This window comes from Tiliqua scincoides, chromosome 4, assembly GCF_035046505.1.
Source record: "Tiliqua scincoides isolate rTilSci1 chromosome 4, rTilSci1.hap2, whole genome shotgun sequence".
NCBI classification, from domain to species: Eukaryota; Metazoa; Chordata; class Lepidosauria; order Squamata; family Scincidae; genus Tiliqua; species Tiliqua scincoides.
Genome location: NC_089824.1, coordinates 204,599,826 through 204,621,396, shown reverse-complemented (window position 1 = coordinate 204,621,396; position 21,571 = coordinate 204,599,826). Strand labels below are relative to the sequence as shown.

Sequence of the window (21,571 nt, the reverse complement as noted above, 5' to 3'; positions counted from 1 at the left end):
TAAGTACAACTTCGAGACAGACAATATGTGTAATGGGAAACTGAGTCCGTGATGCCATGTTGGCTCCCACTTCAGGAACACTACATCATGCATTGAGCAGGACACTGGGCAAAAAGAGTGGGCCGCAATGCTGTGTACCCTTTCTTCACATCTGAACATATGAAGGTGCCATCTTCTGAATTGGATCATTGGTCCATCTAACTCTGTGTTGCTGCACTGACTGGCAATGGCTCTTCAGGGTTTCCATCGAGGAGTCTTTCCCAGCCTTATGTGACAACACCAGGACTTGAACCTGGGATTGTCTGCATGCAAGGCCAGGGCTCTGTGGCACCTTGTGTCGCATGCCAGCCCAATGATTGGCCCATGCAGTGCTCCCTCTAGTATATTGAGTTTTCATCCAATGTGCTGCACTGGCTGAGCCCACCATGATTGAAGTCCATTGTGTTCAGTAAGACTTAAGCTTTGCATGTCTCCTACTGTGGCTTAGTGGTCAAGGGGTCGGCTTTGTGGAGTAGTTGGTATGGGTTCTAATCCCACCTTCCCCTTTCTTTTGCCCTGCCATGGTTGCTTCTGGCCAGTCATGCAAGAGATGAGTGCCTTGCTGATTAGGGAAAGTCACTTGGCTGGGCTCAAACCCGTCTTGCCTGGCTCCCAACCTGCATCTTTGCACAGTGAACTACCAGCATCCTGCTTTGCTTGAGTCCTGCTGCAGCTCTCCTTGACTCATCTCTAGGTAAAAGGGTTCCTTCAAGCTGGTGCATGTTCCCACAGGTTATAAAACCCTTACTATGCTTGCGTGCTTGTTTAATCAGGCTGCCCTCTTTCAAGGGAGCTGTCTTTTCAAGCCTTGCTTTGCTGTGTTCAAAAAGGTATTCCTGGGATATATGTGTGTGTGTGGGATAAGGGGATCTGAACCCTGGGTGTGTGCAGTGGCAAACCTGGGTGACATCCAGGGCCACAACCACAGATTCAGCCCCTCAGGCTGACACACCCCTTGCTTATATGAGTGCTCTGGAGCCTCACACAACATCCCAGAGCACTCAGAAAACCTTTTGAGCCTCCAAAAGGCCCTTAAACAGTACTTCCAGAAAACCGGAAGTACCATTTAAAGGGCCCTATGCAGTCTGAGAAGGCTTCGTGAGTGCTCCAGGATGCCACATGACGCCTTGCTGCCCAGTACCATGTGGCCCCCTGGCTCTAACATCAGGGACGCCACTGGATGTATGGATTTCTAGCACTTCTTAGCTTTTGCCCCTTGACTAGTACTGATGCCACAGTCATTCCTGTAGTTGGTGGAGATGCTGCTGCATATGTGCACATGCATTTATGTGTATGTGTGGGGGTGTACTGGGGCAAGCCCTCATAATTGATAGTGGTCCCAGTTATTGTGTTGTTCATTCCTAATGGGGACATCCCCTCAGCAGTGGCCACTCGAATCTGAAAGATGTTCTTGCAAACATGATACCTAAGGAACAAGCACGGCTTAAAAGTTTCAGACAACAATATGGCAGCACAGTCATCTTGCAGATCACTGTGGATATGATCTATGGTGGCATGAGAGGTATGAAAGGGCTAATATATGAGACCTCTGTTTTGGACCCAGATGAGGGCATTCGTTTTCGTGACTACAGCATTCCTGAGTGCCAGAAACAGTTGCCCAAAGCCCCTGGAGGTGCAGAGCCCCTACTTGAGGGTTGTTTTGGTTGCTAGTGACAGGAGAGAGCCCCTCTCAGGAACAGGTGACCTGGCTCTCCCGAGAGTGGGCCAAAAGAGCAGCCTTACCTTCCCATGTGGTGTCAATGCTTAACAATTTCCCCACCAACCTTCACACTATGTCACAACTCAGCGCTGCTGTCACTGCCCTCAACAGTGAGAGCAGCTTTGCCCGCGCCTACTCAGAGGGAATCAGCAGGACCAAGTACTGGGAATTTATCTATGAGGACTCCATGGACTTGATTGCCAAACTGCCGTGTATAGCTGCAAAGATCTATCGTAACCTTTACCGTGAGGGCAGCAGCATCGGCACCATTGACCCTGCCTTAGACTGGTCGCACAACTTCACCAACATGCTGGGATACAATGGCTCTCAATTCATTGAACTCATGCGGCTCTACCTCACCATTCACAGTGATCACAAGCGTGGGAATGTCTGTGCTCACACCAGTCATCTAGTAGGCAGTGCCCTCTCAGACCCTTACTTGGCTTTTGCTGCAGCCATGAATGGTCTGGCTGGGCCACTCAAGTGTCTTGCAAATCAGGAAGTGCTTGTGTGGTTGACGAACTTGCAGAAGGAGCTGGGTGAAGAAGTGTCTGATGAGAAACTGAGAGATTTCATCTGGAATACTTTGAATTCTGGCAGGGTGGTTCATGGCTATGGCCATGCAGTGCTGAGGAAGACTGACACCCGCTATACATGCCAGAGAGAATTTGACCTCAGGCACCTTCCCAAAGATCCACTCTTCAAGCTGGCAGCTCAGCTGTACAAAATTGTCCCTAATGTGCTGTTGGAACAGGGCAAGGCCAAGAATCCTTGGCCCAACATGGATGCACATAGTGGAGTCCTGCTACAGTACTACGGCATGAAGGAGACGAACTACTACACAGTACTCTGGTTTTTTGCATTGCATTCTGTTCAAAATTCCACATCCAACGGTATATAGCATGATGAGGTTACTCCTAACCACTTCAATTTTAGCGCGCCACCCCCCAAGTGCACGTCACCCCCCCTCCGTGTGTGTCACCTGGTGCGGCCCGCACCCCCTAGCAACGCCACTGGGGTTTCCTTCAGAACACTTATTTTAAAAACTTGGAACACACGTAGTTCTTCTCCCCAATTTCCTTCCTTTGCCCACATTTCCCTTGATAAACAACCTTGGTCTTACTGCAGTCCCTAGAGCTTGAAGACCCAGGGCTGTGCTTGGACGGCCACCATTTAGCTGGAATGAATTATGCAGTTGCTGCATTCCCAGACTTTGTATTGCACATTTCTGCCAGTAGATTCTGTTCCCTGGTTCCAGCTGGAGTAGTTTGACCTGGGTGAACAGGAAACAACTGGCAGGCATCGCTAATTGGTTTTTGGGAACTTGGAATTGGGGAGGAGAGCTGAATTTTTTGCAAACCACACACTTGGTTAAAGAACTGCCAGCACAATCTTAACTTGCACTGGAACAGGAGCAAGTTATATCCAGCGCAAGTTTAGGGCCTGTGGCTCGGCCTGGGGCAAGGGGAAATATTTCCCCTTACCCCAGAGAAAACCAAAGCAGCTCCAATGGGTCTACCTCAGGAGGTGGTGCAGATCTGAGCAGAGCGGCCTGGAGCTGCTCCAAGCTGCCTGGAGAACAGGGCTAGGATCCACCATAACTGTCGGGTTCTGGCCCCACCCTGGGAATGCCCGCTTCCTACCCTCCCCCCACCCTGGAACACCTCTTCCCCATCTCCCTCCCGCCCTCTCCACGCAGCTCTCCCAGACCCCTGCATCGGCTCTCAGCCAATGCAATCTTACCATGCTGGGCCCGGATCCGGTGCAGGGAGGCCAGCGTGTTGACACTCATGGTTGTGAATCACAGATGCATTTTGTCACAGAATATATGCGGTGGGCCTTAGCAACAAGCTGCTCCAACCAAGGGGCAAACTCTGAGGTGTTACAGGCCTACATGAGCAGAGATTGCCTGTGGGGTCAGCCCACAGTTCCTACAGCCCAGATGAGATTCTGCCACTGCAAAGCGTAGCCTGCCAAGTTTGCAGATGCATCAGGAGACAAGACACACTCACTAGCATAGCAGGCATAAAAGCACTTGCTTAGCCTGCTATCTGCTGTACTAGCTTCTCTTTGCGGGGGGTTTTTTTTAACGAAAGGTTGTGTTTGCACACAATATCTTCCACTTGAGGTGGAACAGTCTGTTGTACTATCTCAGTACTCTCACCTCATTTCCATTTCATTACTCTATGTTCAGGTCTTAGGTATGAATATGAACTAGACCGAGAACACCAGGATCTCCTGCCTGTTGGCATTAGGTTGTTCCGGTGTGTCAGTGTGGGGAGTTTTATAGCTGGAAGTGGAAGTGGTTTGGGTACCTGGGATCATGTGACTTTTCAGGCTCACAAGGATTCTGGCTTGTGATGCTAGTGTCCCAGTGAGAGCTTTGCTCTGACCAGAAGTACCTGGTGGCAGAGGGAATAGGGACTTAGCAGTTCCCAATCAGATCCCAAGCTCCCGGTTTGAAGCTGCAGCACCTGACTTCTACAGGTACACAGCTCAAAGTGTAGTTTCTGATTGCGTTTCAAGATACTGACAAGTGGATATCGTACTCCTTTTCCAAAATGTAGGTTTTGAAACAATATATTTGTTGCGGCTTCTCAGTGTATCTTGAACTTCAGCTAAGCCCACCATGTAGTGTGGCGTAGCATCATGTCAAAAGTGTTACAAGTAGTGTATATTGTCATTTTTCTTCTGTTGAAACTAAAGTTCAGTCCTCCTAAAGTTCTACCCTACTTTTACAATGATGGGTGGCTCACTTCATTTGGAATTGATCTGGAAGAGTTACCGACACACCCAGAAATTAATCTAGACCTCCCAAATTAAGTATAGGCCAGAGTTTTGCTCCGGGGGGTGGGGGGCATGGAGACTTGGAACCCTCTAGGTTCTGAATAACCTCTATGGTATTTGAACCCAGCCTGTCCCCGTCCCCCCAATTTCCTGTGAATAATCCCTGGATTTTCAAAAGATTTCCTCAGAACTTGTCGAACATTCCTATGATAGTTCTTCCAAAGACTTGGAAAAATCTTTCCAAAAACCAAAAGAGCAAACCCGCCTTCACTAAATGTAAGACCGTAATGTTTTGGTTACTGTCAGTAATCACTTTTTTAAATAATGGGAATAGATCTATTTTTCTGATTCTGTGTAAGAGAAATTTTTGCAATCATGGAAACATTAAACAAATTTTTGGCATAAGTTTGATACCAGCTGTTCCAAAGAAGCCTCATAAAACAATTTTGAGATCTATTTACCAACTATACCAAATTTTCTGCACGTAGGGAAAAAAATCTCTTGCTGCTATCTCTTTCAATAATCCGATTTTTATTTTTTATTTTTTTAAAAAAAGCTTTTCTAACCCTTGTTGCTGGCCACCTTATGCACTTTTTGTAAGGGGAGAGACAGGATACAAATTCCTAAATATTTAAATACATAAGTATCTGGGGCAAGGCTAGGCTAGACTCCTCCCTATGTGCTAGCCTTCTGAGGGTGGGGAATTTTTAAAATGAGAGAACATTCAGTTGTGTACCCTCCCTCCCACCTGCCTTCTGAAATGGTATAGACCAGGGGAACTGTAAGATGTGATTAACACTTTTAGAAATATATCATGGCATAGCCCTCTTGAACTGTATTATGTGATGATTCTGAAAGCATAGGTTGCTTCCATAATTCTGTAATCCTGTTGCAGGCCTTTAAAACAGCTTATAATAAAAGAACTGAAAAGAAGCACAGGTTTGTAGCTATTGTTTTCTTTTCCTTTTTGGACAGAGGATTCCGAACTCCTATTTTGGACAGAAGCTTGTAGGAACTCCTATTTTTATAGTTTGCCTAGTGTTATTCTCTCATGCTTGAAAGATCTGTAGGACAGCCACATTTAACCCTTAAAATCAAGTAGAGGAAGCAACTTCCAAACATAAATAGGCAAACCTCAGAGTTTACAGTGACAAACAAAAACAGAACCACTGTGGGGAAAGGCACATTTGATGGAGCCAGAGCTGTATGACTGGAAGCACCCAAAAATGTGTTTGCATCTCTTACGGTTTTGGGTCAGTGGGAGGGAGAGTCTGTGAGTCACTCATGTTTGGGAACAACCTGGCACTGCCTGCACTTACCTCAGTGGCTGAAAATAGCCAGGAGGAATAATTTCCCATTAGAGTACACAGGTTCAGCCCAGTCACACCTCAGCGGTCATCTGGGGTGAAAATATATTAAGAGGTGCCATAACACAGCCAGCAATCTGAGAACTGCATCCCAATATCTTCTGTCGCCCTGCAAGTGATTCTGGAGGGTACATCTTGGATGGGGTTGCCTGTTCTCTAGGATGGGCCTGGAGTCTCTGTGAATTGGTATCCACCTTCAGGACACTATTTCAAGTAGTCCTGGAGATGTTAACAAGTCCTTGGCTTAAGGGCATCGTGTCAGGATAGGAAGTAAAATCTCCAGAAATAGCTTTAGTCAGAATTTTGTTAACAAAAGTTTGGTAATCATTGATTTAAATGACTCTTCTACCACATCCCTTCCTTCGGTTTGTACCTTTACAAACCCTGTTGGGTGCTTGCCCTGGAAGGCAGTGCTTCTTGTGCCACTTGAAAGGAAAAGGATGTGAATCAAAGTGAGTTGGATGTGCCTAATGGTATATTATACAGTGGTTAGGAGATCTGCTACGTTTGATTTCTTGTGGTGTTAGGGCCAAACTAAACAATCTTGGAGCCTGTGTGCTTGGTTTTTCAAATGTAAATAGCAGACGTTATTTGACATAAATAGAAGCTTTCCCCCCCAGGTCAAATAGCATCTCATGGGATCAAGGACCAGCACATGTGCAAGGCAGTCTGAAGCAATTGGTGGGCAGCCCGGCCCTGAGCTGCCTGGTGCGCAGGGCTGCAGCAGCGCCGATAATGGCTGCTGCTGCATCCAGCACACCCCAAGCAGCTGCCACCGCCTCCACGGGAGAAGGGGACTTTTGTCCCCTTCACCCGGATAAAGTGAGTAGCCTCACAATGGGGCTACTTTGGTTATACGATGACTTAAGAACATAAGAACAGCCCCACTGGATCAGGCCATAGGCCCATCTAGTCCAGCTTCCTGTATCTCACAGCCCACCAAATGCCCCAGGGAGCACACCAGATAACAAGAGACCTCATCCTGGTGCCCTCCCCTACATCTGGCATTCTGACTTAACCCATTCCCAAAATCAGTAGGTTGCGCATACACATCATGGCTTGTACCCCATAATGGATTTTTCCTCCAGAAACTTGTCCAATCCCCTTTTAAAGGCGTCTAGGCTAGACGCCAGCACCACATCCTGTGGCAAGGAGTTCCACAGACCGACCACACGCTGAGTAAAGAAATATTTTCTTTTGTCTGTCCTAACCCGCCCAACACTCAATTTTAGTGGATGTCCCCTGGTTCTGGTATTATGTGAGAGTGTAAAGAGCATCTCCCTATCCACTCTGTCCATTCCCTGCATAATTTTGTATGTCTCAATCATGTCCCCCCTCAAGCGTCTCTTTTCTAGGCTGAAGAGGCCCAAACGCCGTAGCCTTTCCTCAAGGAAGGTGCCCCAGCCCCGTAATCATCTTAGTCGCTCTCTTTTGCACCTTTTCCATTTCCACTATGTCTTTTTTGAGATGCGGCGACCAGAACTGGACACAATACTCCAGGTGTGGCCTTACCATAGATTTGTACAACGGCATTATAATACTAGCCGTTTTGTTCTCAATACCCTTCCTAATGATCCCAAGCATAGAATTGGCCTTCTTCACTGCTGCCAGTGACACTTTCATCGGGTCGACACTTTCATCGACCTGTCCACCACCACCCCAAGATCTCTCTCCTGATCTGTCACAGACAGCTCAGAACCCATCAGCCTATATCTAAAGTTTTGATTTTTTGCCCCAATGTGCATGACTTTACACTTACTGACATTGAAGCGCATCTGCCATTTTGCTGCCCATTCTGCCAGTCTGGAGAGATCCTTCTGGAGCTCCTCACAATCACTTCTGGTCTTTACCACTCGGAAAAGTTTGGTGTTGTCTGCAAACTTAGCCACCTCACTGCTCAACCCTGTCTCCAGGTCATTTATGGTTGAAAAGCACCGGTCCCAGGACAGATCCTTGGGGCACACCGCTTTTCACCTCTCTCCATTGTGAAAATTGCCCATTGACACCCACTCTCTGCTTCCTGGCCTCCAACCAGTTCTCAATCCACGAGAGGACCTGTCCTCTAATTCCCTGACTGTGGAGTTTTTTCAGTAGCCTTTGGTGAGGGACCATGTCAAACGCCTTCTGAAAGTCCAGATATATAATGTCCACGGGTTCTCCCGCATCCACATGCCTGTTGACCTTTTCAAAGAATTCTATAAGGTTGGTGAGGCAAGACTTACCCTTACAGAAGCCATGCTGACTCTCCCTCAGCAAGGCCTGTTCGTCTATGTGTTTTGAGATCCTATCTTTGATGAGGCATTCCACCATCTTACCCGGTATGGATGTTAGGCTGACCGGCCTATAGTTTCCCGGGTCCCCCCTCTTTCCCTTTTTAAAAATAGGCATGACATTTGCTATCCTCCAATCTTCTGGCACTGTGGCCGTTTTGAGGGACAAGTTGCATACCTTAGTCAAGAGATCTGCAACTTCATTCTTCAATTCCTTAATAACCCTTGGGTGGATGCCATCAGGGCCTGGTGACTTGAAGGTCGGGGCAGAATGAAGAGCCTCCATGTTGGGCGACCAGCTTGACACGGAGGTTCAGGATCTGCTGGAGTTTCACCTCCCTCCTGCCCTGCCCCCTCCCTCCAACACGCCTCCTTCCCACCCTCCCTTTGCTTCCCCCCACCCTGGAATGCCTCCTCCCCATCTCCCCCCCATGCCCCCACCTACCTCTCCACTGTTCGGCAGTCTGTGCGACCACCAAGCAGTGGAGGTCTGGTGCTCCACTGATGCTAGCCCATCGCTGGCCAGTGCTGGACTAGCACCGGCACTCCACTGGCTCTAGGGCCCACAAGCCCTGCGCGCTAAGGCACTAGGACTAGTCCCTTACCGCACATTTGTGAGAGTGCATGCTGGTGGTGAGCCGGCATGCACTCTTTAGGATTGGGCCCTTAGGCAGCAGGTTAGGAGGGGGTTGTCTATCTCTATCCTCCCACTTGCTTCCACCGATCCTCCTTCTCCAGCTCTCTGGATTAGAAAAGGAAGTGGGGGACAAAGTAGAAAAAGAAGCGTGGAGGAGAAGAGAGTGGTGGATTAGAAAAGCATCTCTGATACAGTTCAGCAGTCTTCACTCCATTCCTCCCATTTCCACTTCTGCTCTGTCCCCCACTTATTCTTCCAATACAGAGAGCAGGAGGTACAGTGACTGGCTCATCACCAAGTAAGGAAAGGCAGCACTTGACATGTGGGTCTTGAGTCAGCCTTAAGGGGAATCCAGACTAGATGCTCAGGCGAAAGGATGAAAGCTCCCCAGTTCTATGGTCCAGATACAAATTAGGGCAAATCCTGTCCAACTTTCCAGCCCTGATGGAGACATGTGAATGAGGTTGATTGGCAACCTTCAGTCTCGAAAGACTACGGTATAAGCCTACAGCACCAGGTATTCCCAGGTGGTCTCCCATCCAAGTACTAACCAGGCCTGACCCTGCTTAGCTTCCGAGATCAGACAAGATCAGGCATGTGCAGGGTAACAGTTGCTGTTGTGAATGAGGCGTCCTCTGCATTCTCCAGTGGTGGGGCAGTCATGGAGGCCTCCTCAAGGTAAGGGAACATATGTTTACGCTAGGCAGTTTGACTCTGTCAGTCCGCTTCTCCGGGGGCTACGTTGGCTGCCCATTCGTTTCCAGGCCCAATTCAAGGTGCTGGTTTTGACCTTTAAAGCCCTATACTGCTCTGGGCCAGGCTATCTTAGAGATCGCCTACTCCCGTACAATCCGGCTTGTCCTCTCAGGTCATCAGAGAAGGCCTTTTTACAAGTGCCGCTGCCTAAGGAGGTACGTGGGGCGGCGGCAAGAAATAGGGCCTTCTCAGTAGTGGCACCAACGTTGTGGAACTCCCTTCCCCTTGACTTGAGAATGGCTCCCTCTCTGGAGACTTTTTGGCGAGGCCTGAAGACCTTGTTGTTTAATCAAGCCTTCTGACTTCATGGCCTTTTTAACATCTTTTATACATCTTTTAGTTGCTTTTTACAGGCTTGATTCCTCTAAGTATTGCTGTTTTATGCTCTTTTATTCTGACCTTTATCTACTGTTTTTATGGGTTCTGCTAATGTGTTTTTTAATGTGTTTTTATCTGTTTGTGAAATTACGTTTTAATCTGTTTTATATGTTGTTAGCCGCCCTGGGTCCCTTTGGGGAGAAGGGCGGGATAGAAATAAAGTTTTATTATTATTATTATTATTATTTACCTTGGGACTGCAGTGTGGCTGCACTAGTGCTGGGAAGTTGCATAGGATTGGACACTTAGGGCCCTACACAGCTGCTATTTACTTTTGGAAGATCAAGAGCACAGATCCCAGTCATATGATAGGCATATTGTCTAGTTTGACCTTAATGATCACTGCACATCAAACCCAATCTGCAGGATCACACATAAATGTGACCGCACGCATGGTATAAAAATGTGAAAAATAAATAAATCACAGACTCATGCACTGAAGCCTTCTCAGGTATGAAAAGTAACAGAACACTGAATCCATGTTAGCCAAGACAAACAAACAGTGGCGCTCCTGTGGAGGTGAGCAAGTTTTTTGTGAAAGCTTTGTGGAAGTTTCTGACCCACAGGTCGTGCCAAGACAAACAAATGTCTAATTTGTCCTTTCTGATGTCATCTGCATAGTTCTAAAAAAAAGCAGTTAGTCAAGTTTTGGATAATTGAAGTCAACTTCGCATAGTGGATCAAGTGTGGAACTTGGATTAGGGGAGACCAGAGTTTAAATCCCCATTCAGAAATGAAGATCATGGCTGACCCTGGTTTCATCACATTCTCAAAATATTTATTGTGTTGATGAAGTGGGAGGAAGGTGCAGGGCACTGTTCAATCTCAAGGGCTGGATATCCACTAGAATATAAACACACTTGGCTCACATATAGATAGTGCCTGTGCAGACATGCCTTTTATGGGCTCTTCATCTTATCCAAGTGCAGCTGTCAAACTTTCTAGCCTCACCGGGGGTGGTCTGAGTAGACATGCTGCCCAAATTGCAGAGGAGATGCCACGCGTGCTATCCCCACCAAACAAAAATGAAAGCTTAAAAAATCTTGCATTTATGTCAGTGGACATGTGCCCCGCTACATCATCATCCTGTTCTTCACCCTCCTGGCTGCTTCGGAAAGCAGCCAAACGGAGAAGGGGAAGCGAGGCAAAGTGGACCTTCCACACCAGTGCAACTTCCTTGCTCTTACCCTGTACAATCCTAACAGCATGAGCAAAGTATGCTGGAAGTGCTCCCAGCATGCTCCACTCATCCTGTTTTGTTTTAAATAGGATCATGTGGAGTCAAAGTGGGCTAGTGGGACCAGAGCAGAAGGTAAGAAAGTGAGCTCTGGATCATCACATTCCACCTCTCCTTGCCCATCCAACTGCTTTCCTAAGCATCTCAGTGGGCAAGAAAAGTGAGGAGGTAGTGGCAACTTTTGTAGGGGACCCCTCCATGAGCACTGGAGGAAAAGGCGGGCTTCCGCTACACTGATTCTCTTCCCACTCGCTTTCAGTCCCACTCCCATCTTGCTGCAGAAGATTCTAAGAAACATTCTGTTGGGAGAAGGGCCGTAGGTCAGTGGAAGAGTATGTGCTTTTCATGTGGAAGTTTTCTGGTTTCATCCTTGGCATCTCCAGGGACCACACGTGGAGGCATTCAGAAGAACAGCACAGGCACATGAACTAGCTTTCTTTTTTTACATAAATTCTTGCCCATACTAATGCTTGTGTGAGGTAGTCCTTCAAGAACTTGCAACCAGAACATGACAAATACAATACAGATGGTCATAGTTTTTGATAGGCCTTTAACAAACCTCAATTGTCAATGCGTCGGCAAGAAGGAATTTTACAAAGTAAGCTTTGCTTCTACAGTTCTCTGCAGAACAAGAACCTTCCCACCCTGACCAAGGCAATGTTCTTCAATTTGCAAAACATTCTGCTTTCTGACCCAATGAGAGCCAATCGGCAATGGAAAGAGGAGGGTCTGTTTCACCTCTGTTACAGCACAATGTTCAGGTGAGTGGGATACTTTTGCATACTTTCCCATGAGACAAGAAGGTGAGAATAAAGTCTGCTTATTTATGTATTCCGTAATGATGCCAAGTAGTGGCAACTGACTTTTCATTATCATTATGAAAGGAAATATTTGCAAGATCTGGCCCTGGGCATGAAAGTGCCATATAATCTCCTTGTATAGCAGTCTGCAGACCTGCAAGATGTGGATAAGAGTCCCTATGGGATTTACACAACTCTGTTTGCACTGCAGAACCTGGAGTCTAGTTTCAAGTGCAGGATAAAAGTCTTTTGTATAAATGGGTTAGGTTTTGTTAAAGTTCTTAAGTCTCTAATCGCCATGTCACAGTTGCGCTAAAATGATCAGGGATTTGTGGCTCAGAGATAGACTTCATGTTTTCCATTCAGGTTCTTGGTTCAAGCCTAGCACCTCTAGCTAAAAGGATTCCACGCTGTTAAGGCGCTGTCAGTCAGAACAAACGGTATTGGGTTTTATGGATTCAGTATAAGGCAGCTTCAGATATTTGCTTGCAGAGCCATAACTAAGGTGGAGCCTGTAGGGCACCAGCCCCGGGCGCTACAGCAAGAAGGGGTGCATGACAGTCCCCAGGCTCTGCCCTAGTTACAAAGGAGGTGCTGGTGGCTTCTTGCTCCTTTTCCTTGTGGAGAACTCCCATCAAGGGTGGCAGCAAGCACTTCCTCTTCTGAGAACTACCCAGAAGTAACATCACATGACATGTATCACTGCACCAGGCACTGGGGCAGTGTGTTAACGTCTCTGTTTGCATGTATCATGTCTGTTAAAGATAAGAAATGGGAGACCCCAATGTGGCTTGTGCTGATTAGGACAGAGGTTTAAAAGACAAGGCTGCAATGAGAGATGTCTAAGTAATGACCCAATGTTTTGACATAGCACAAGGGCCAGATTTCTGCAGTGTTGCATAGGGAGAAGCAACAGGACCAGGTTGACCTGATACAGTGGAGGACAGAGTGCCTATACCTTTAACCACTGTTTAGAAGAGGGAGTTGCAAACTTCCATACAGTTCAACATGGAAGGGTATAAAAAGCTACACCAGCCAAAATCCCCTCCTCTATACCCTGGTTAAAGGTATAGGCACTCTGTCCTCCATTGTATCTGGTCACCCTGAACAAGACTTGGTAACATAGAAAGAGGAACAGGAAGGATCACAGATAAAGTCAAAGCTTTGTCCAGTTGACAGGGTGCATGATGCCGTTGCAAGAGGATAGCTTGAGGGGAATGGTGAGCAGCTTAGTTTGGGGCATGCTGCATTTGAAACAACCAAGAATGAAAAATCAACTGTAAGCAGGTGCTAGATAGGTGCGAGCCACTGCAGCCATCAAAGCCTGATGAAGACACAGCTGTCAGACTCAGTGCTCAGCAATTTTGTCATTGACAAGTTTCAGGGTTCCTCAAGACACTGGCTGCTGCCCAGCTAACCACAGTCTTGAGGAGGGTTGGGGCTGAAGGCGGCAGGAGGATTTAAACAGAAGGGAGACAGGATGGTGGTGGAGGAAAATGGAGGCAATTGTACTAGGTGAAGGCAAGAGAAACGAGCAGAGGACATGGAGGAGTACAAGTGAGGAGGCAGAAATCATGAAAAAAGGCAGGAGAGGTGAGGCCAGCCATGCAGTTGGGAAAGGAAAGAAGGAGGAGGAAATGGCGGGGATTAGATCTGAATAGGACAAGCAGAGAGGAGAAGAAGGACTTGAAAGAAAAAAGGAGTGGATAGTACCCGGCGGAAGGCAAGGGGAGGCTGAGTCCTCAAAGGACTGTGTTGTCCCTGCTGCCAACTAGTCAGGCATTCCTGAGGAGAGGCTGTTTCCTGGGGATCAACCCACAGCAACAGAGCTCCTTCCCCCTGAATCGGTGGCCAAATGAGAATCCCTTGCCTGTGAAGGACTGCATGTGAATCCCCCTTGATTGCTGCAAATAAAATACCTGACTAGTGCACTTTTGGGACTCTGGGTGCCCAAGCCTTTGCAGCACCACAGTGCGGCCCTCAGGCAAGGCAACAAACGTTCCTTTACCTTGATTAGGCATCTGTGACTCCCCCCCTCCCCACAGCAGGATGCAGCGCAGGCCCCATTGGCATGGCTTCATTGGTGCTGAAAAGTTGGATAGAATTGGGTCCTGGAAATGACAGCTGTCAAGACCACAACTTGTTGTTCCCCACCCCATGTGATGTGGACCTCTTCCCTTGGGAGTAGGCTCGGTAGCCACAATTGAATAGATCAGCATATAAAGGGGGACTGAAAGATGTCACAAACATGCTGATGTTTCTTTTCCATCTCAAATGAAGAATTTTTTGTATCAACATCTTTTTCCCCCCAATTTTTCACTTCCCAGAGCTGGATACTTGACACTGTATGGCAACGAAGGCAAGAACTATGAAGATCCCTCGAGCCAAGCTAAAGACCGGGCTAACTCACTGGAAGTGTATAATGCATTTTATAAACTGGATCGTCTTTTGATGAAAGCTGCCCGCTCCATGTTAAGTGCAGGTTAGTGTGAGTTAACAATCCCTTTCATAACTGTGGGGCATGGGCATGAATCCTATACATACTTACCTGGGAGTAAGTCCTAATGAATTCAGTGGGACTTACTTCTGAGTAGATATGCATAGGCCTGCTGGTAGATGGATACAGGGTGTGTGGGTTCAACTTCTGAAAGGAATTGTTAACCAAAATAAAAAATCCTGGAACCAGTGGGCATCTGGGTCTAGGCAATGCAGTGACACTCCCCTGTGTCACCGCATCACCTAGTACCTATGCGCTACAACCCCCCCACCTCTTCTGGAAGAGATCTGGCAAGGGAGGGCTGGTGGTCCCAATTCACAGCACTTGCCGCTTCCAGTGATGAGTGCTGTGCCCACCCCAGCCCACACCCCTGTGCATGTCACCCCAGCCACCCCATGCATGCCAAAGGCCCCTCTGACACCCCCTTCCAGCCTAGCACCTGGGACCCAGGGCCACCCAGCAGGCAGGGCCTCTGAGAGGAATTTTATCAGCGGGTACAAAGTTTCTGTTGGGCTCCTTTACAAAGAGGGAGGGGTGAAACAGAGCGGGGGAGGGTGGTGATGGGTGAGCAGAATGGGAGTAAGGAGGGGCAAGACAAGATGGGGGAGGGGGAGATAGCTGGAAAAGTCTTTGGAGCCAGGTCTACCCACCAACGTGGCATCAGCAGCTATATACAGTAATACGGAAAGCCAAACCACTCCTAAGTCTCTCTAAAATCTTTTAAGTATAGAAAATCTTGCAGAAAATTAGCATCATCATATTTAGGCTCACACTAGAAAGGAAATTGTCCTGTGTGTACTGAAATTTGCTTCTGCAGCAGCTGTAGTCTTGCAGCTGTGTCCCTACCCACGGCTGAGCTCCTACCCACTCCTTCATGGTTAGCAGATCCACAAGCCATGGTGCTATTGTAGCAGGCCAGATTCCTCCCAGATTTGACACTGTGTTAAGGAGTGTCATGTATGCATTCCTTGGCCCAGCATATATGGCTTGCCAGGAGCTGCAGCGACATGCTCGTGGTAGTGTCCTCAGCATCCCATGCGGGCAACAAGTCTGAGTAGATAGGAAAAGGTAACATCCCAGGAAATTTGTAGTGTGATTGTGTTTCCTGCAGATCATGGGGACAACACTACATCTTGGTGGTAGAATAAAAGCTTTACATGCAGAAGGTCCCAATTACTGATGCTGTCAACTAGGGCTGGGAAAGACCACTACCTAAACCCTGGGGAACTATTGCCAGTCAGTGCAGGCAATACTGAGCTAGATGGGCCTGTGATCTGCCTGAGTAGAAGGCAAATTCCTGTGTTCCCCTGGCCCCAACTCATCTGAATGTACCTGGAGATCCGTTTCCCAGTATATGAAAGCATCTTGGATGGAGAATTAACTGATGTGATTGTCCTGGAAAGCTATTCCTACTAGAAGACAATGCTTATAGATGAAAGATCATTCAGAAGGCAAATCTATAGAACAAACTGAGCAGGGATTCTCTGAGCAGGAGATCAAAAGGCAGGCAATAGATAGGTAGATAGATTTTAAAAAGCCTGTACTGTATATAAAATCAATAAGAGTTTGTCTACTGTGGTTTCCCCCAATGAATTCTAGGAATTGTAGTTTGGTGACAGTGTTCTTAGGGACTCTTTGCCTTTCATAGAAATAATTCCCTGGGGAAATGGAATGTGTTTTAAAACTGTTGAAGCATATACCCTACCTCAGGGTTACTCACACTTTTTTGGCTCGAGAGCTACTTTGAAACCCAGCAAGGCCAGGAGATCTACCAGAGTTTTTTTACAATGTTTGCGCCATCAGAACATATAACATTTATGTGTACAATGTATGTTGGTGTACCTTGCATAACCGCATGAGCCAATATTGCACAACACAACATAATTAATTATAAACATTTTTTGTAATTACTTGAGTTTACTTTGATGACTTGCACTGAAGTGAATCAGCCAAGGATGCATGGTCCAGACAGTAGCTGCTGACAGCCAGCCTCAAGCACACTTCCAAATGTTCATCAGTCATGGTGGAAGGGTACTTGGACAATGATCTTCATGTAGGAAAAGGCTGACTCACATAAATAAGTGGAGCCCTTCCTGCCTCAGGTGCTCTTATATCCCTGAGGGCCCTATTGCCTTCAAGTGGCTGCAGCTGTGCAGCACACTCTGCTGGATGCCCAGGCCTTACCCTTAAAGGGGCCACTGCTGACACCACATCTACCTCCTCACCAGATCTTTCTCGATTCCAGTACAAGTGGGGGGGAGGAGCAGATCTCTATACAGACCAGTGCAAAAACAGGGGAAAGGTGTGGGGGAGGGAAGATCTCTGTATAGACATCACAGCAAGACCAGTGCAAAACCCCTTGCACACAGAACCAACAGATGGAAGTTGGGGGGGGGGAGATCTCCATGCATACCAGTGCAAAAACAGGGGAAAGGTAAGTCAGCCCCAGTAGAGTCAACGGGGCTCACTCCCAGGGATGCGTGGACAGGAGAGAAGCCTGCCAGCGGCTCCTCTCCAGGTCTACTCATGAGTCAGCCCCAGTAGAGTCAACGGGGCTCACTCCCAGGGATGCGTGGACAGGAGCTCACTCCCAGGGATGCGTCACTCCCAGGACGGGGCTCACTCCCAGGGATGCGTGGACGAGAGAGAAGCCTGCGATTGACTCATTTTGCCTGTGGACCTGTGGATTGCGATCGACGTACTGAGCACCCCTGACCTACCTACTAAAGGTTGACTGGTAGAGGCATGACTGCCTTTGACTTTTCAACAACAACAACAGTATTTATATACCGCTTTTCAACAAAAAGTTCACAAAGCGGTTTACAGAGAAAATCAAATATCTAATGGACTTTTCAAAATTAATTTATTCTGTCCAGTCTCATGTTTCTGCTTCTCAGTTACCCACTCTGAATTTTTTCCATGTAAAAAGATTTGCACAAGCAGTGCTGGGTAACTGAGATCACAGTGATAAAAATATAAAGGCTGGACAATGTGCAAAAGCAGGTAACAAATAATTATGCCTTTGCATAATTATGCATGGGAAGGATAAAGTGGATAGAGAGATGCTCTTTACACTCTCACATAACACCAGAACCAGGGGACATCCACTAAAATTGAGTGTTGGGCGGGTTAGGACAGACAAAATATTTCTTTACTCTGTGGAACTCCTTGCCACAGGATGTGGTGATGGCATCTGGCCTGGATGCCTTTAAAAGATGATTGGACAAGTTTCTGGAGGAAAAATCCATTATGGGTTACAAGCTATGATGTGTATGTGCAGCCTCGTGATTTTAGAAATGGGCTATGTCAGATGCAAGGGAGGGCACCGGGATGAGGTATCTGGTGTGCTCCCTGGGGCATTTGGTGGGCCGCTGTGAGATACAGGAAGCTGGACTAGATGGGCCTATGGCCTGATCCAGTGGGGCTGTTCTTATGTTCTTATGCATGTAAACTGAAACTGAGTGAGTAGAGGAAACTGAGCAGCAGATGGCAGCATTGTGTAACCTTTTCAATTCCATTTGCCTTATAGGCAGTTCCTAAAAAGCTGGGATTGTCCTTTCAAATGATTATTTGCTGGAAAAAATAGTATAACTTTGCAGATCCACCAAACTCCACTATGCAACCTTTCTTCTTATTTTTTTAATGCAGACTTCTGAGTTAGTCATCATTATTCTTCCTCCTATTGAAAAGAAGGCAATAGTGTTCCTGGGAGAGGCCATGTTGCTTAGGCCTCTCCATAGGTTCTTTCAGTCTTCTGATGGTAACTTCATTAAGTTAAAAGTGCTTTGTGTGGATCCTTGTAAGGACGATAACAGTAAAAAGGACAGGAAAGTCCTTATAATGTTAATGCTGGAGATTCAGAATAATAATACCTGCTGTCATGGCCACCTTTGCTTGCTAAACCAAAGAGTGCAAGGTTCATCCAAGGCTGACTCCCAAGGGTAGTAGAATCAGGTATTTGCCAGAGCCCAAAGACCACTTCCAAGCACTGTTGTTCTCAGTTGGCGCACAGCCACTGAAAAGGTCAGAGGCAGTGCATGAGAGCATTTTCTGGCCTGGTGACTTCCAGGTTTTGGGAGGACACTTGTCCAGGGCCTCTGAGAGGAATTTTATCAGAGGGTACAAAGTTTCTTTTGGGCCCCTTCCCAAAGTGGGAGGGGGTGAAACAGAGTGTGGGGGGGGTCACAATGGGGGTGGGCAGAATGGGGGCAAAACAGGCAGAGGGAAAGTGGTAACAATTGGAATAGTGTTTGGAGCCCAGGTCTACCAGTCTCCCCAATGCAGAGCTCAGGTCTACCTGCCTGCCCGGATTTGGCAGTTAGATACAGTAATACGGAAAACCAAACACAATATAGAAAATCATTACAGGAAATTAGTATCATTGTATTTACGCTCACACTAGAAAGTGTCCTGTGTGCACCAAAACAGACTTCTGCAGCAGCTGCAGTCCCACAGCTGTGTTGCTGAGCTCCTATACAGTCCTCCATGGTAATCAGATCCACTAGCGAAAGAACTAATGTAGCAGGTCAGTTTCCTTCCAGATGTGACACTGTTAAGGAGTGTATGCATTCCTGGGTTTGGTGTGTTTGACTTATGGCAGTAGTTCCTGCCATGTACCCATGATAGTGCCCCCAGCATCCTGTGTGGGCAGTGAGTCTGGGTGAGATTAGAAAGATGGAAGATCCCAGGAAATTTCTGGGCCCCGTCCTTTGGCTCCTGGGCCCCCTTTCTGATCCTGGGCCTGGGTACAAATTACCCCCTGTACCCTTCTCTCCTGGGCCCTGCACTTGTCCACGAGTCTTAAAAATCCTAGAGCAGGGATGTCAAACTCATTTCATACAGCGGGCTGTATAGCATTTATGATGACTACTGAGGGCCAAAAGGGATGCCATTAAGCAGGCATGCAAAAAAAACAAAAACAAAACAAAACACTTTTTCTTACCTAGGAACTCATTAGCTGCAAAGAGAAAATAACACAATTCTTGATCATATCTTCAAAATATGGGAGAGCCCAATTATCATGTGGCTGACCTTTCAGCAGTGACACCATAGCACAGCTTAGCAACTAAGAGCAGCTGTTGGTGTTGCTGGGAGAGGCCGAGGGCTGGATAAAGAGCTTCTGTAGGCTGCATTTGGCCCCTGGCCCTTTTGATAACCCTGTCCTAGAGCAACCTCAGGGTTCAGTGGTGTAGCTAGAAGGGGTGCAAAGCACTAGTTTTTGCAGGTGCCTGATCGTGCCGTGCAAGGATCCCCTTCCCTTCAGAGCCATTCCAGGCGGTGGAAGGGTGGTATAAAAATGTGTGTGTGTGGGGGGGGGGGGAATAAAACAGTGCAATCATAATAACATAGCATCCAAATCTGTATCGCTGCCCTTTCTATGTGCAGCACAAAAGAAGGAATTCAACAGCATCAAGCAAGAGCTCTGGGCATTACTGTCTGTTAGAAGGTTGAACAACAGAGCAAACCGAAGTTTTTGGCTGGACAGCTACAAACAGCACTTGGAAGAACTGGGCGTGGATGAAGAGATGCAGGCTAGAGCAATGCTGTTACAGCTCTGGAGTACCCAGGTATGGAAAGAAAAACCACACTTTTTGCATTGGGTGCTTTTCTTTCAGGTTTTGAGTGGTACTTGCTGATCAGTGCAGGTAGTTCAGTGTAGTTAGTAATAATGCCCATTATCTGTTGGAGGGAGAATGGGAAGGGCTGATCCTGCTTACAAAGTATTGATTAGCTCTGTCAAAACTGATTGGGTCAACTCTCTACATGGATACTCAGCCCAGCCTGGGTTTGGGGTGTCTTTGGTGCTTTTAGGACTGAATTTGCTCCTATGTGTCAATTACCCTTGCTAGAAAAAAGTGACTGAAATCATAAGCCACCCAAATTAACATAGTAAACGTTACTTAAGCCCTTTGGGGACACCGACCTCTTAAGTCTTTTGCATTTGAGTTTCTACTACGTGCTATAACAGTTCTAAGAGTTTCTGCTTTAGAACTTAAGTAAGTAAGTGTGAAGTAATACACACTTGGGCAAAAAAACCAAAACTTCACATATAGGCTAATGCAGTGTTTCTCAGACTGTGGGTAGGGACCCTCTAGGTGGGTCACGAGACAATTTCAGGTGGGTCCCCATTCATTTCAATATTTTATTTTTAATATATTATACTTCATGCTACCATGTGACTGCTTTGGGGGAAATGTTATAGACCTGTACTTTTAACAAACTACTATGTATATTCTTTTAACAATGATAGTAAATGGGACTTACTCCTGGGTAAGTGTGGGTAGAATTGCAGCCTAGAATAGTTCAAAATTTTCCTGCTTGATGATGACATCATCATCCAGTCATGACATCACTTCCGGTGATGGGTGGGTCCCGACAGATTCTCATTCTGTCTCGGTGGGTCCCGGTGCTAAATATGTGAGAACCACTGGGTTAATGGGTTCTGAGCTGTCTGTGATGGATCAGGAGAGAGATCTTGGGGTGCTGGTAGACAGCTCCATGGAAGTGTCAACCCAGTGTGTGGTGGTGGTGAAGAAGGCCAATTCCATCCTTGGGGTCATTAGAAAAGGTATTGAGAATAAGACAGCTAATATTATAATTCCATTGTACAAATCGATTTTAAGGCCACACCTGGAGTATTGTGTCCAGTTCTGGCTGCCACCTCTCAAAAAGGATATAGTGGAAATGGAAAAGGTACAGAAGTGAGCGACTAAAATGATTACTGGGCTGGGGCACCTCCCTCATGAGAAAAGGCTACAGCATTTGAGTATCTTCAGTCTGGAAAAGAGGTGCCTGAGGGGGGACATGATTGAGACATACAAAATTATGCAGGGGATGGACAGAGTGGATAGGGAGATGTCCTTTTCCCTCTCACACAACACCAGAACCAGGGGAGTCCACTAAAATTGAGTGTCAGGAGAGTTAGAACAGACAAAACAAAATATTTCTTTATCGAGCGTGTAATTAGTCTGTGGAACTCCTTACCATAGTGATAGCATCTGGCCCAGATGCCTTTAAAAGGAACTGATTTCTAAAAGAAAAATCCATCAAAGGTTACAAGCCACAATAGATATGTGCAATTTG

The 21,571-nt window shown here is 46.9% G+C and overlaps 1 protein-coding gene and 2 pseudogenes across 1 annotated transcript in view; 2 read left to right on the top strand and 1 right to left on the bottom strand.

Annotated features, from left to right (window-relative positions):
- The window catches only part of PTGIS (prostaglandin I2 synthase), a 52,920-nt gene that overhangs the window by 17,705 nt on the left and 13,644 nt on the right, over nucleotides 1-21,571 (top strand). Inside the window, exons 4-6 of the mRNA XM_066623213.1 lie at nucleotides 11,809-11,952; nucleotides 14,319-14,473; nucleotides 19,874-20,055. Coding sequence (XP_066479310.1) covers nucleotides 11,809-11,952; nucleotides 14,319-14,473; nucleotides 19,874-20,055 — 481 coding nt within the window. The remainder of the gene's footprint in view (nucleotides 1-11,808; nucleotides 11,953-14,318; nucleotides 14,474-19,873; nucleotides 20,056-21,571) is intronic.
- Nucleotides 1,438-2,660, top strand: LOC136647462 (citrate synthase, mitochondrial-like; annotated as a pseudogene).
- Nucleotides 9,323-9,442, bottom strand: LOC136650563 (5S ribosomal RNA; annotated as a pseudogene).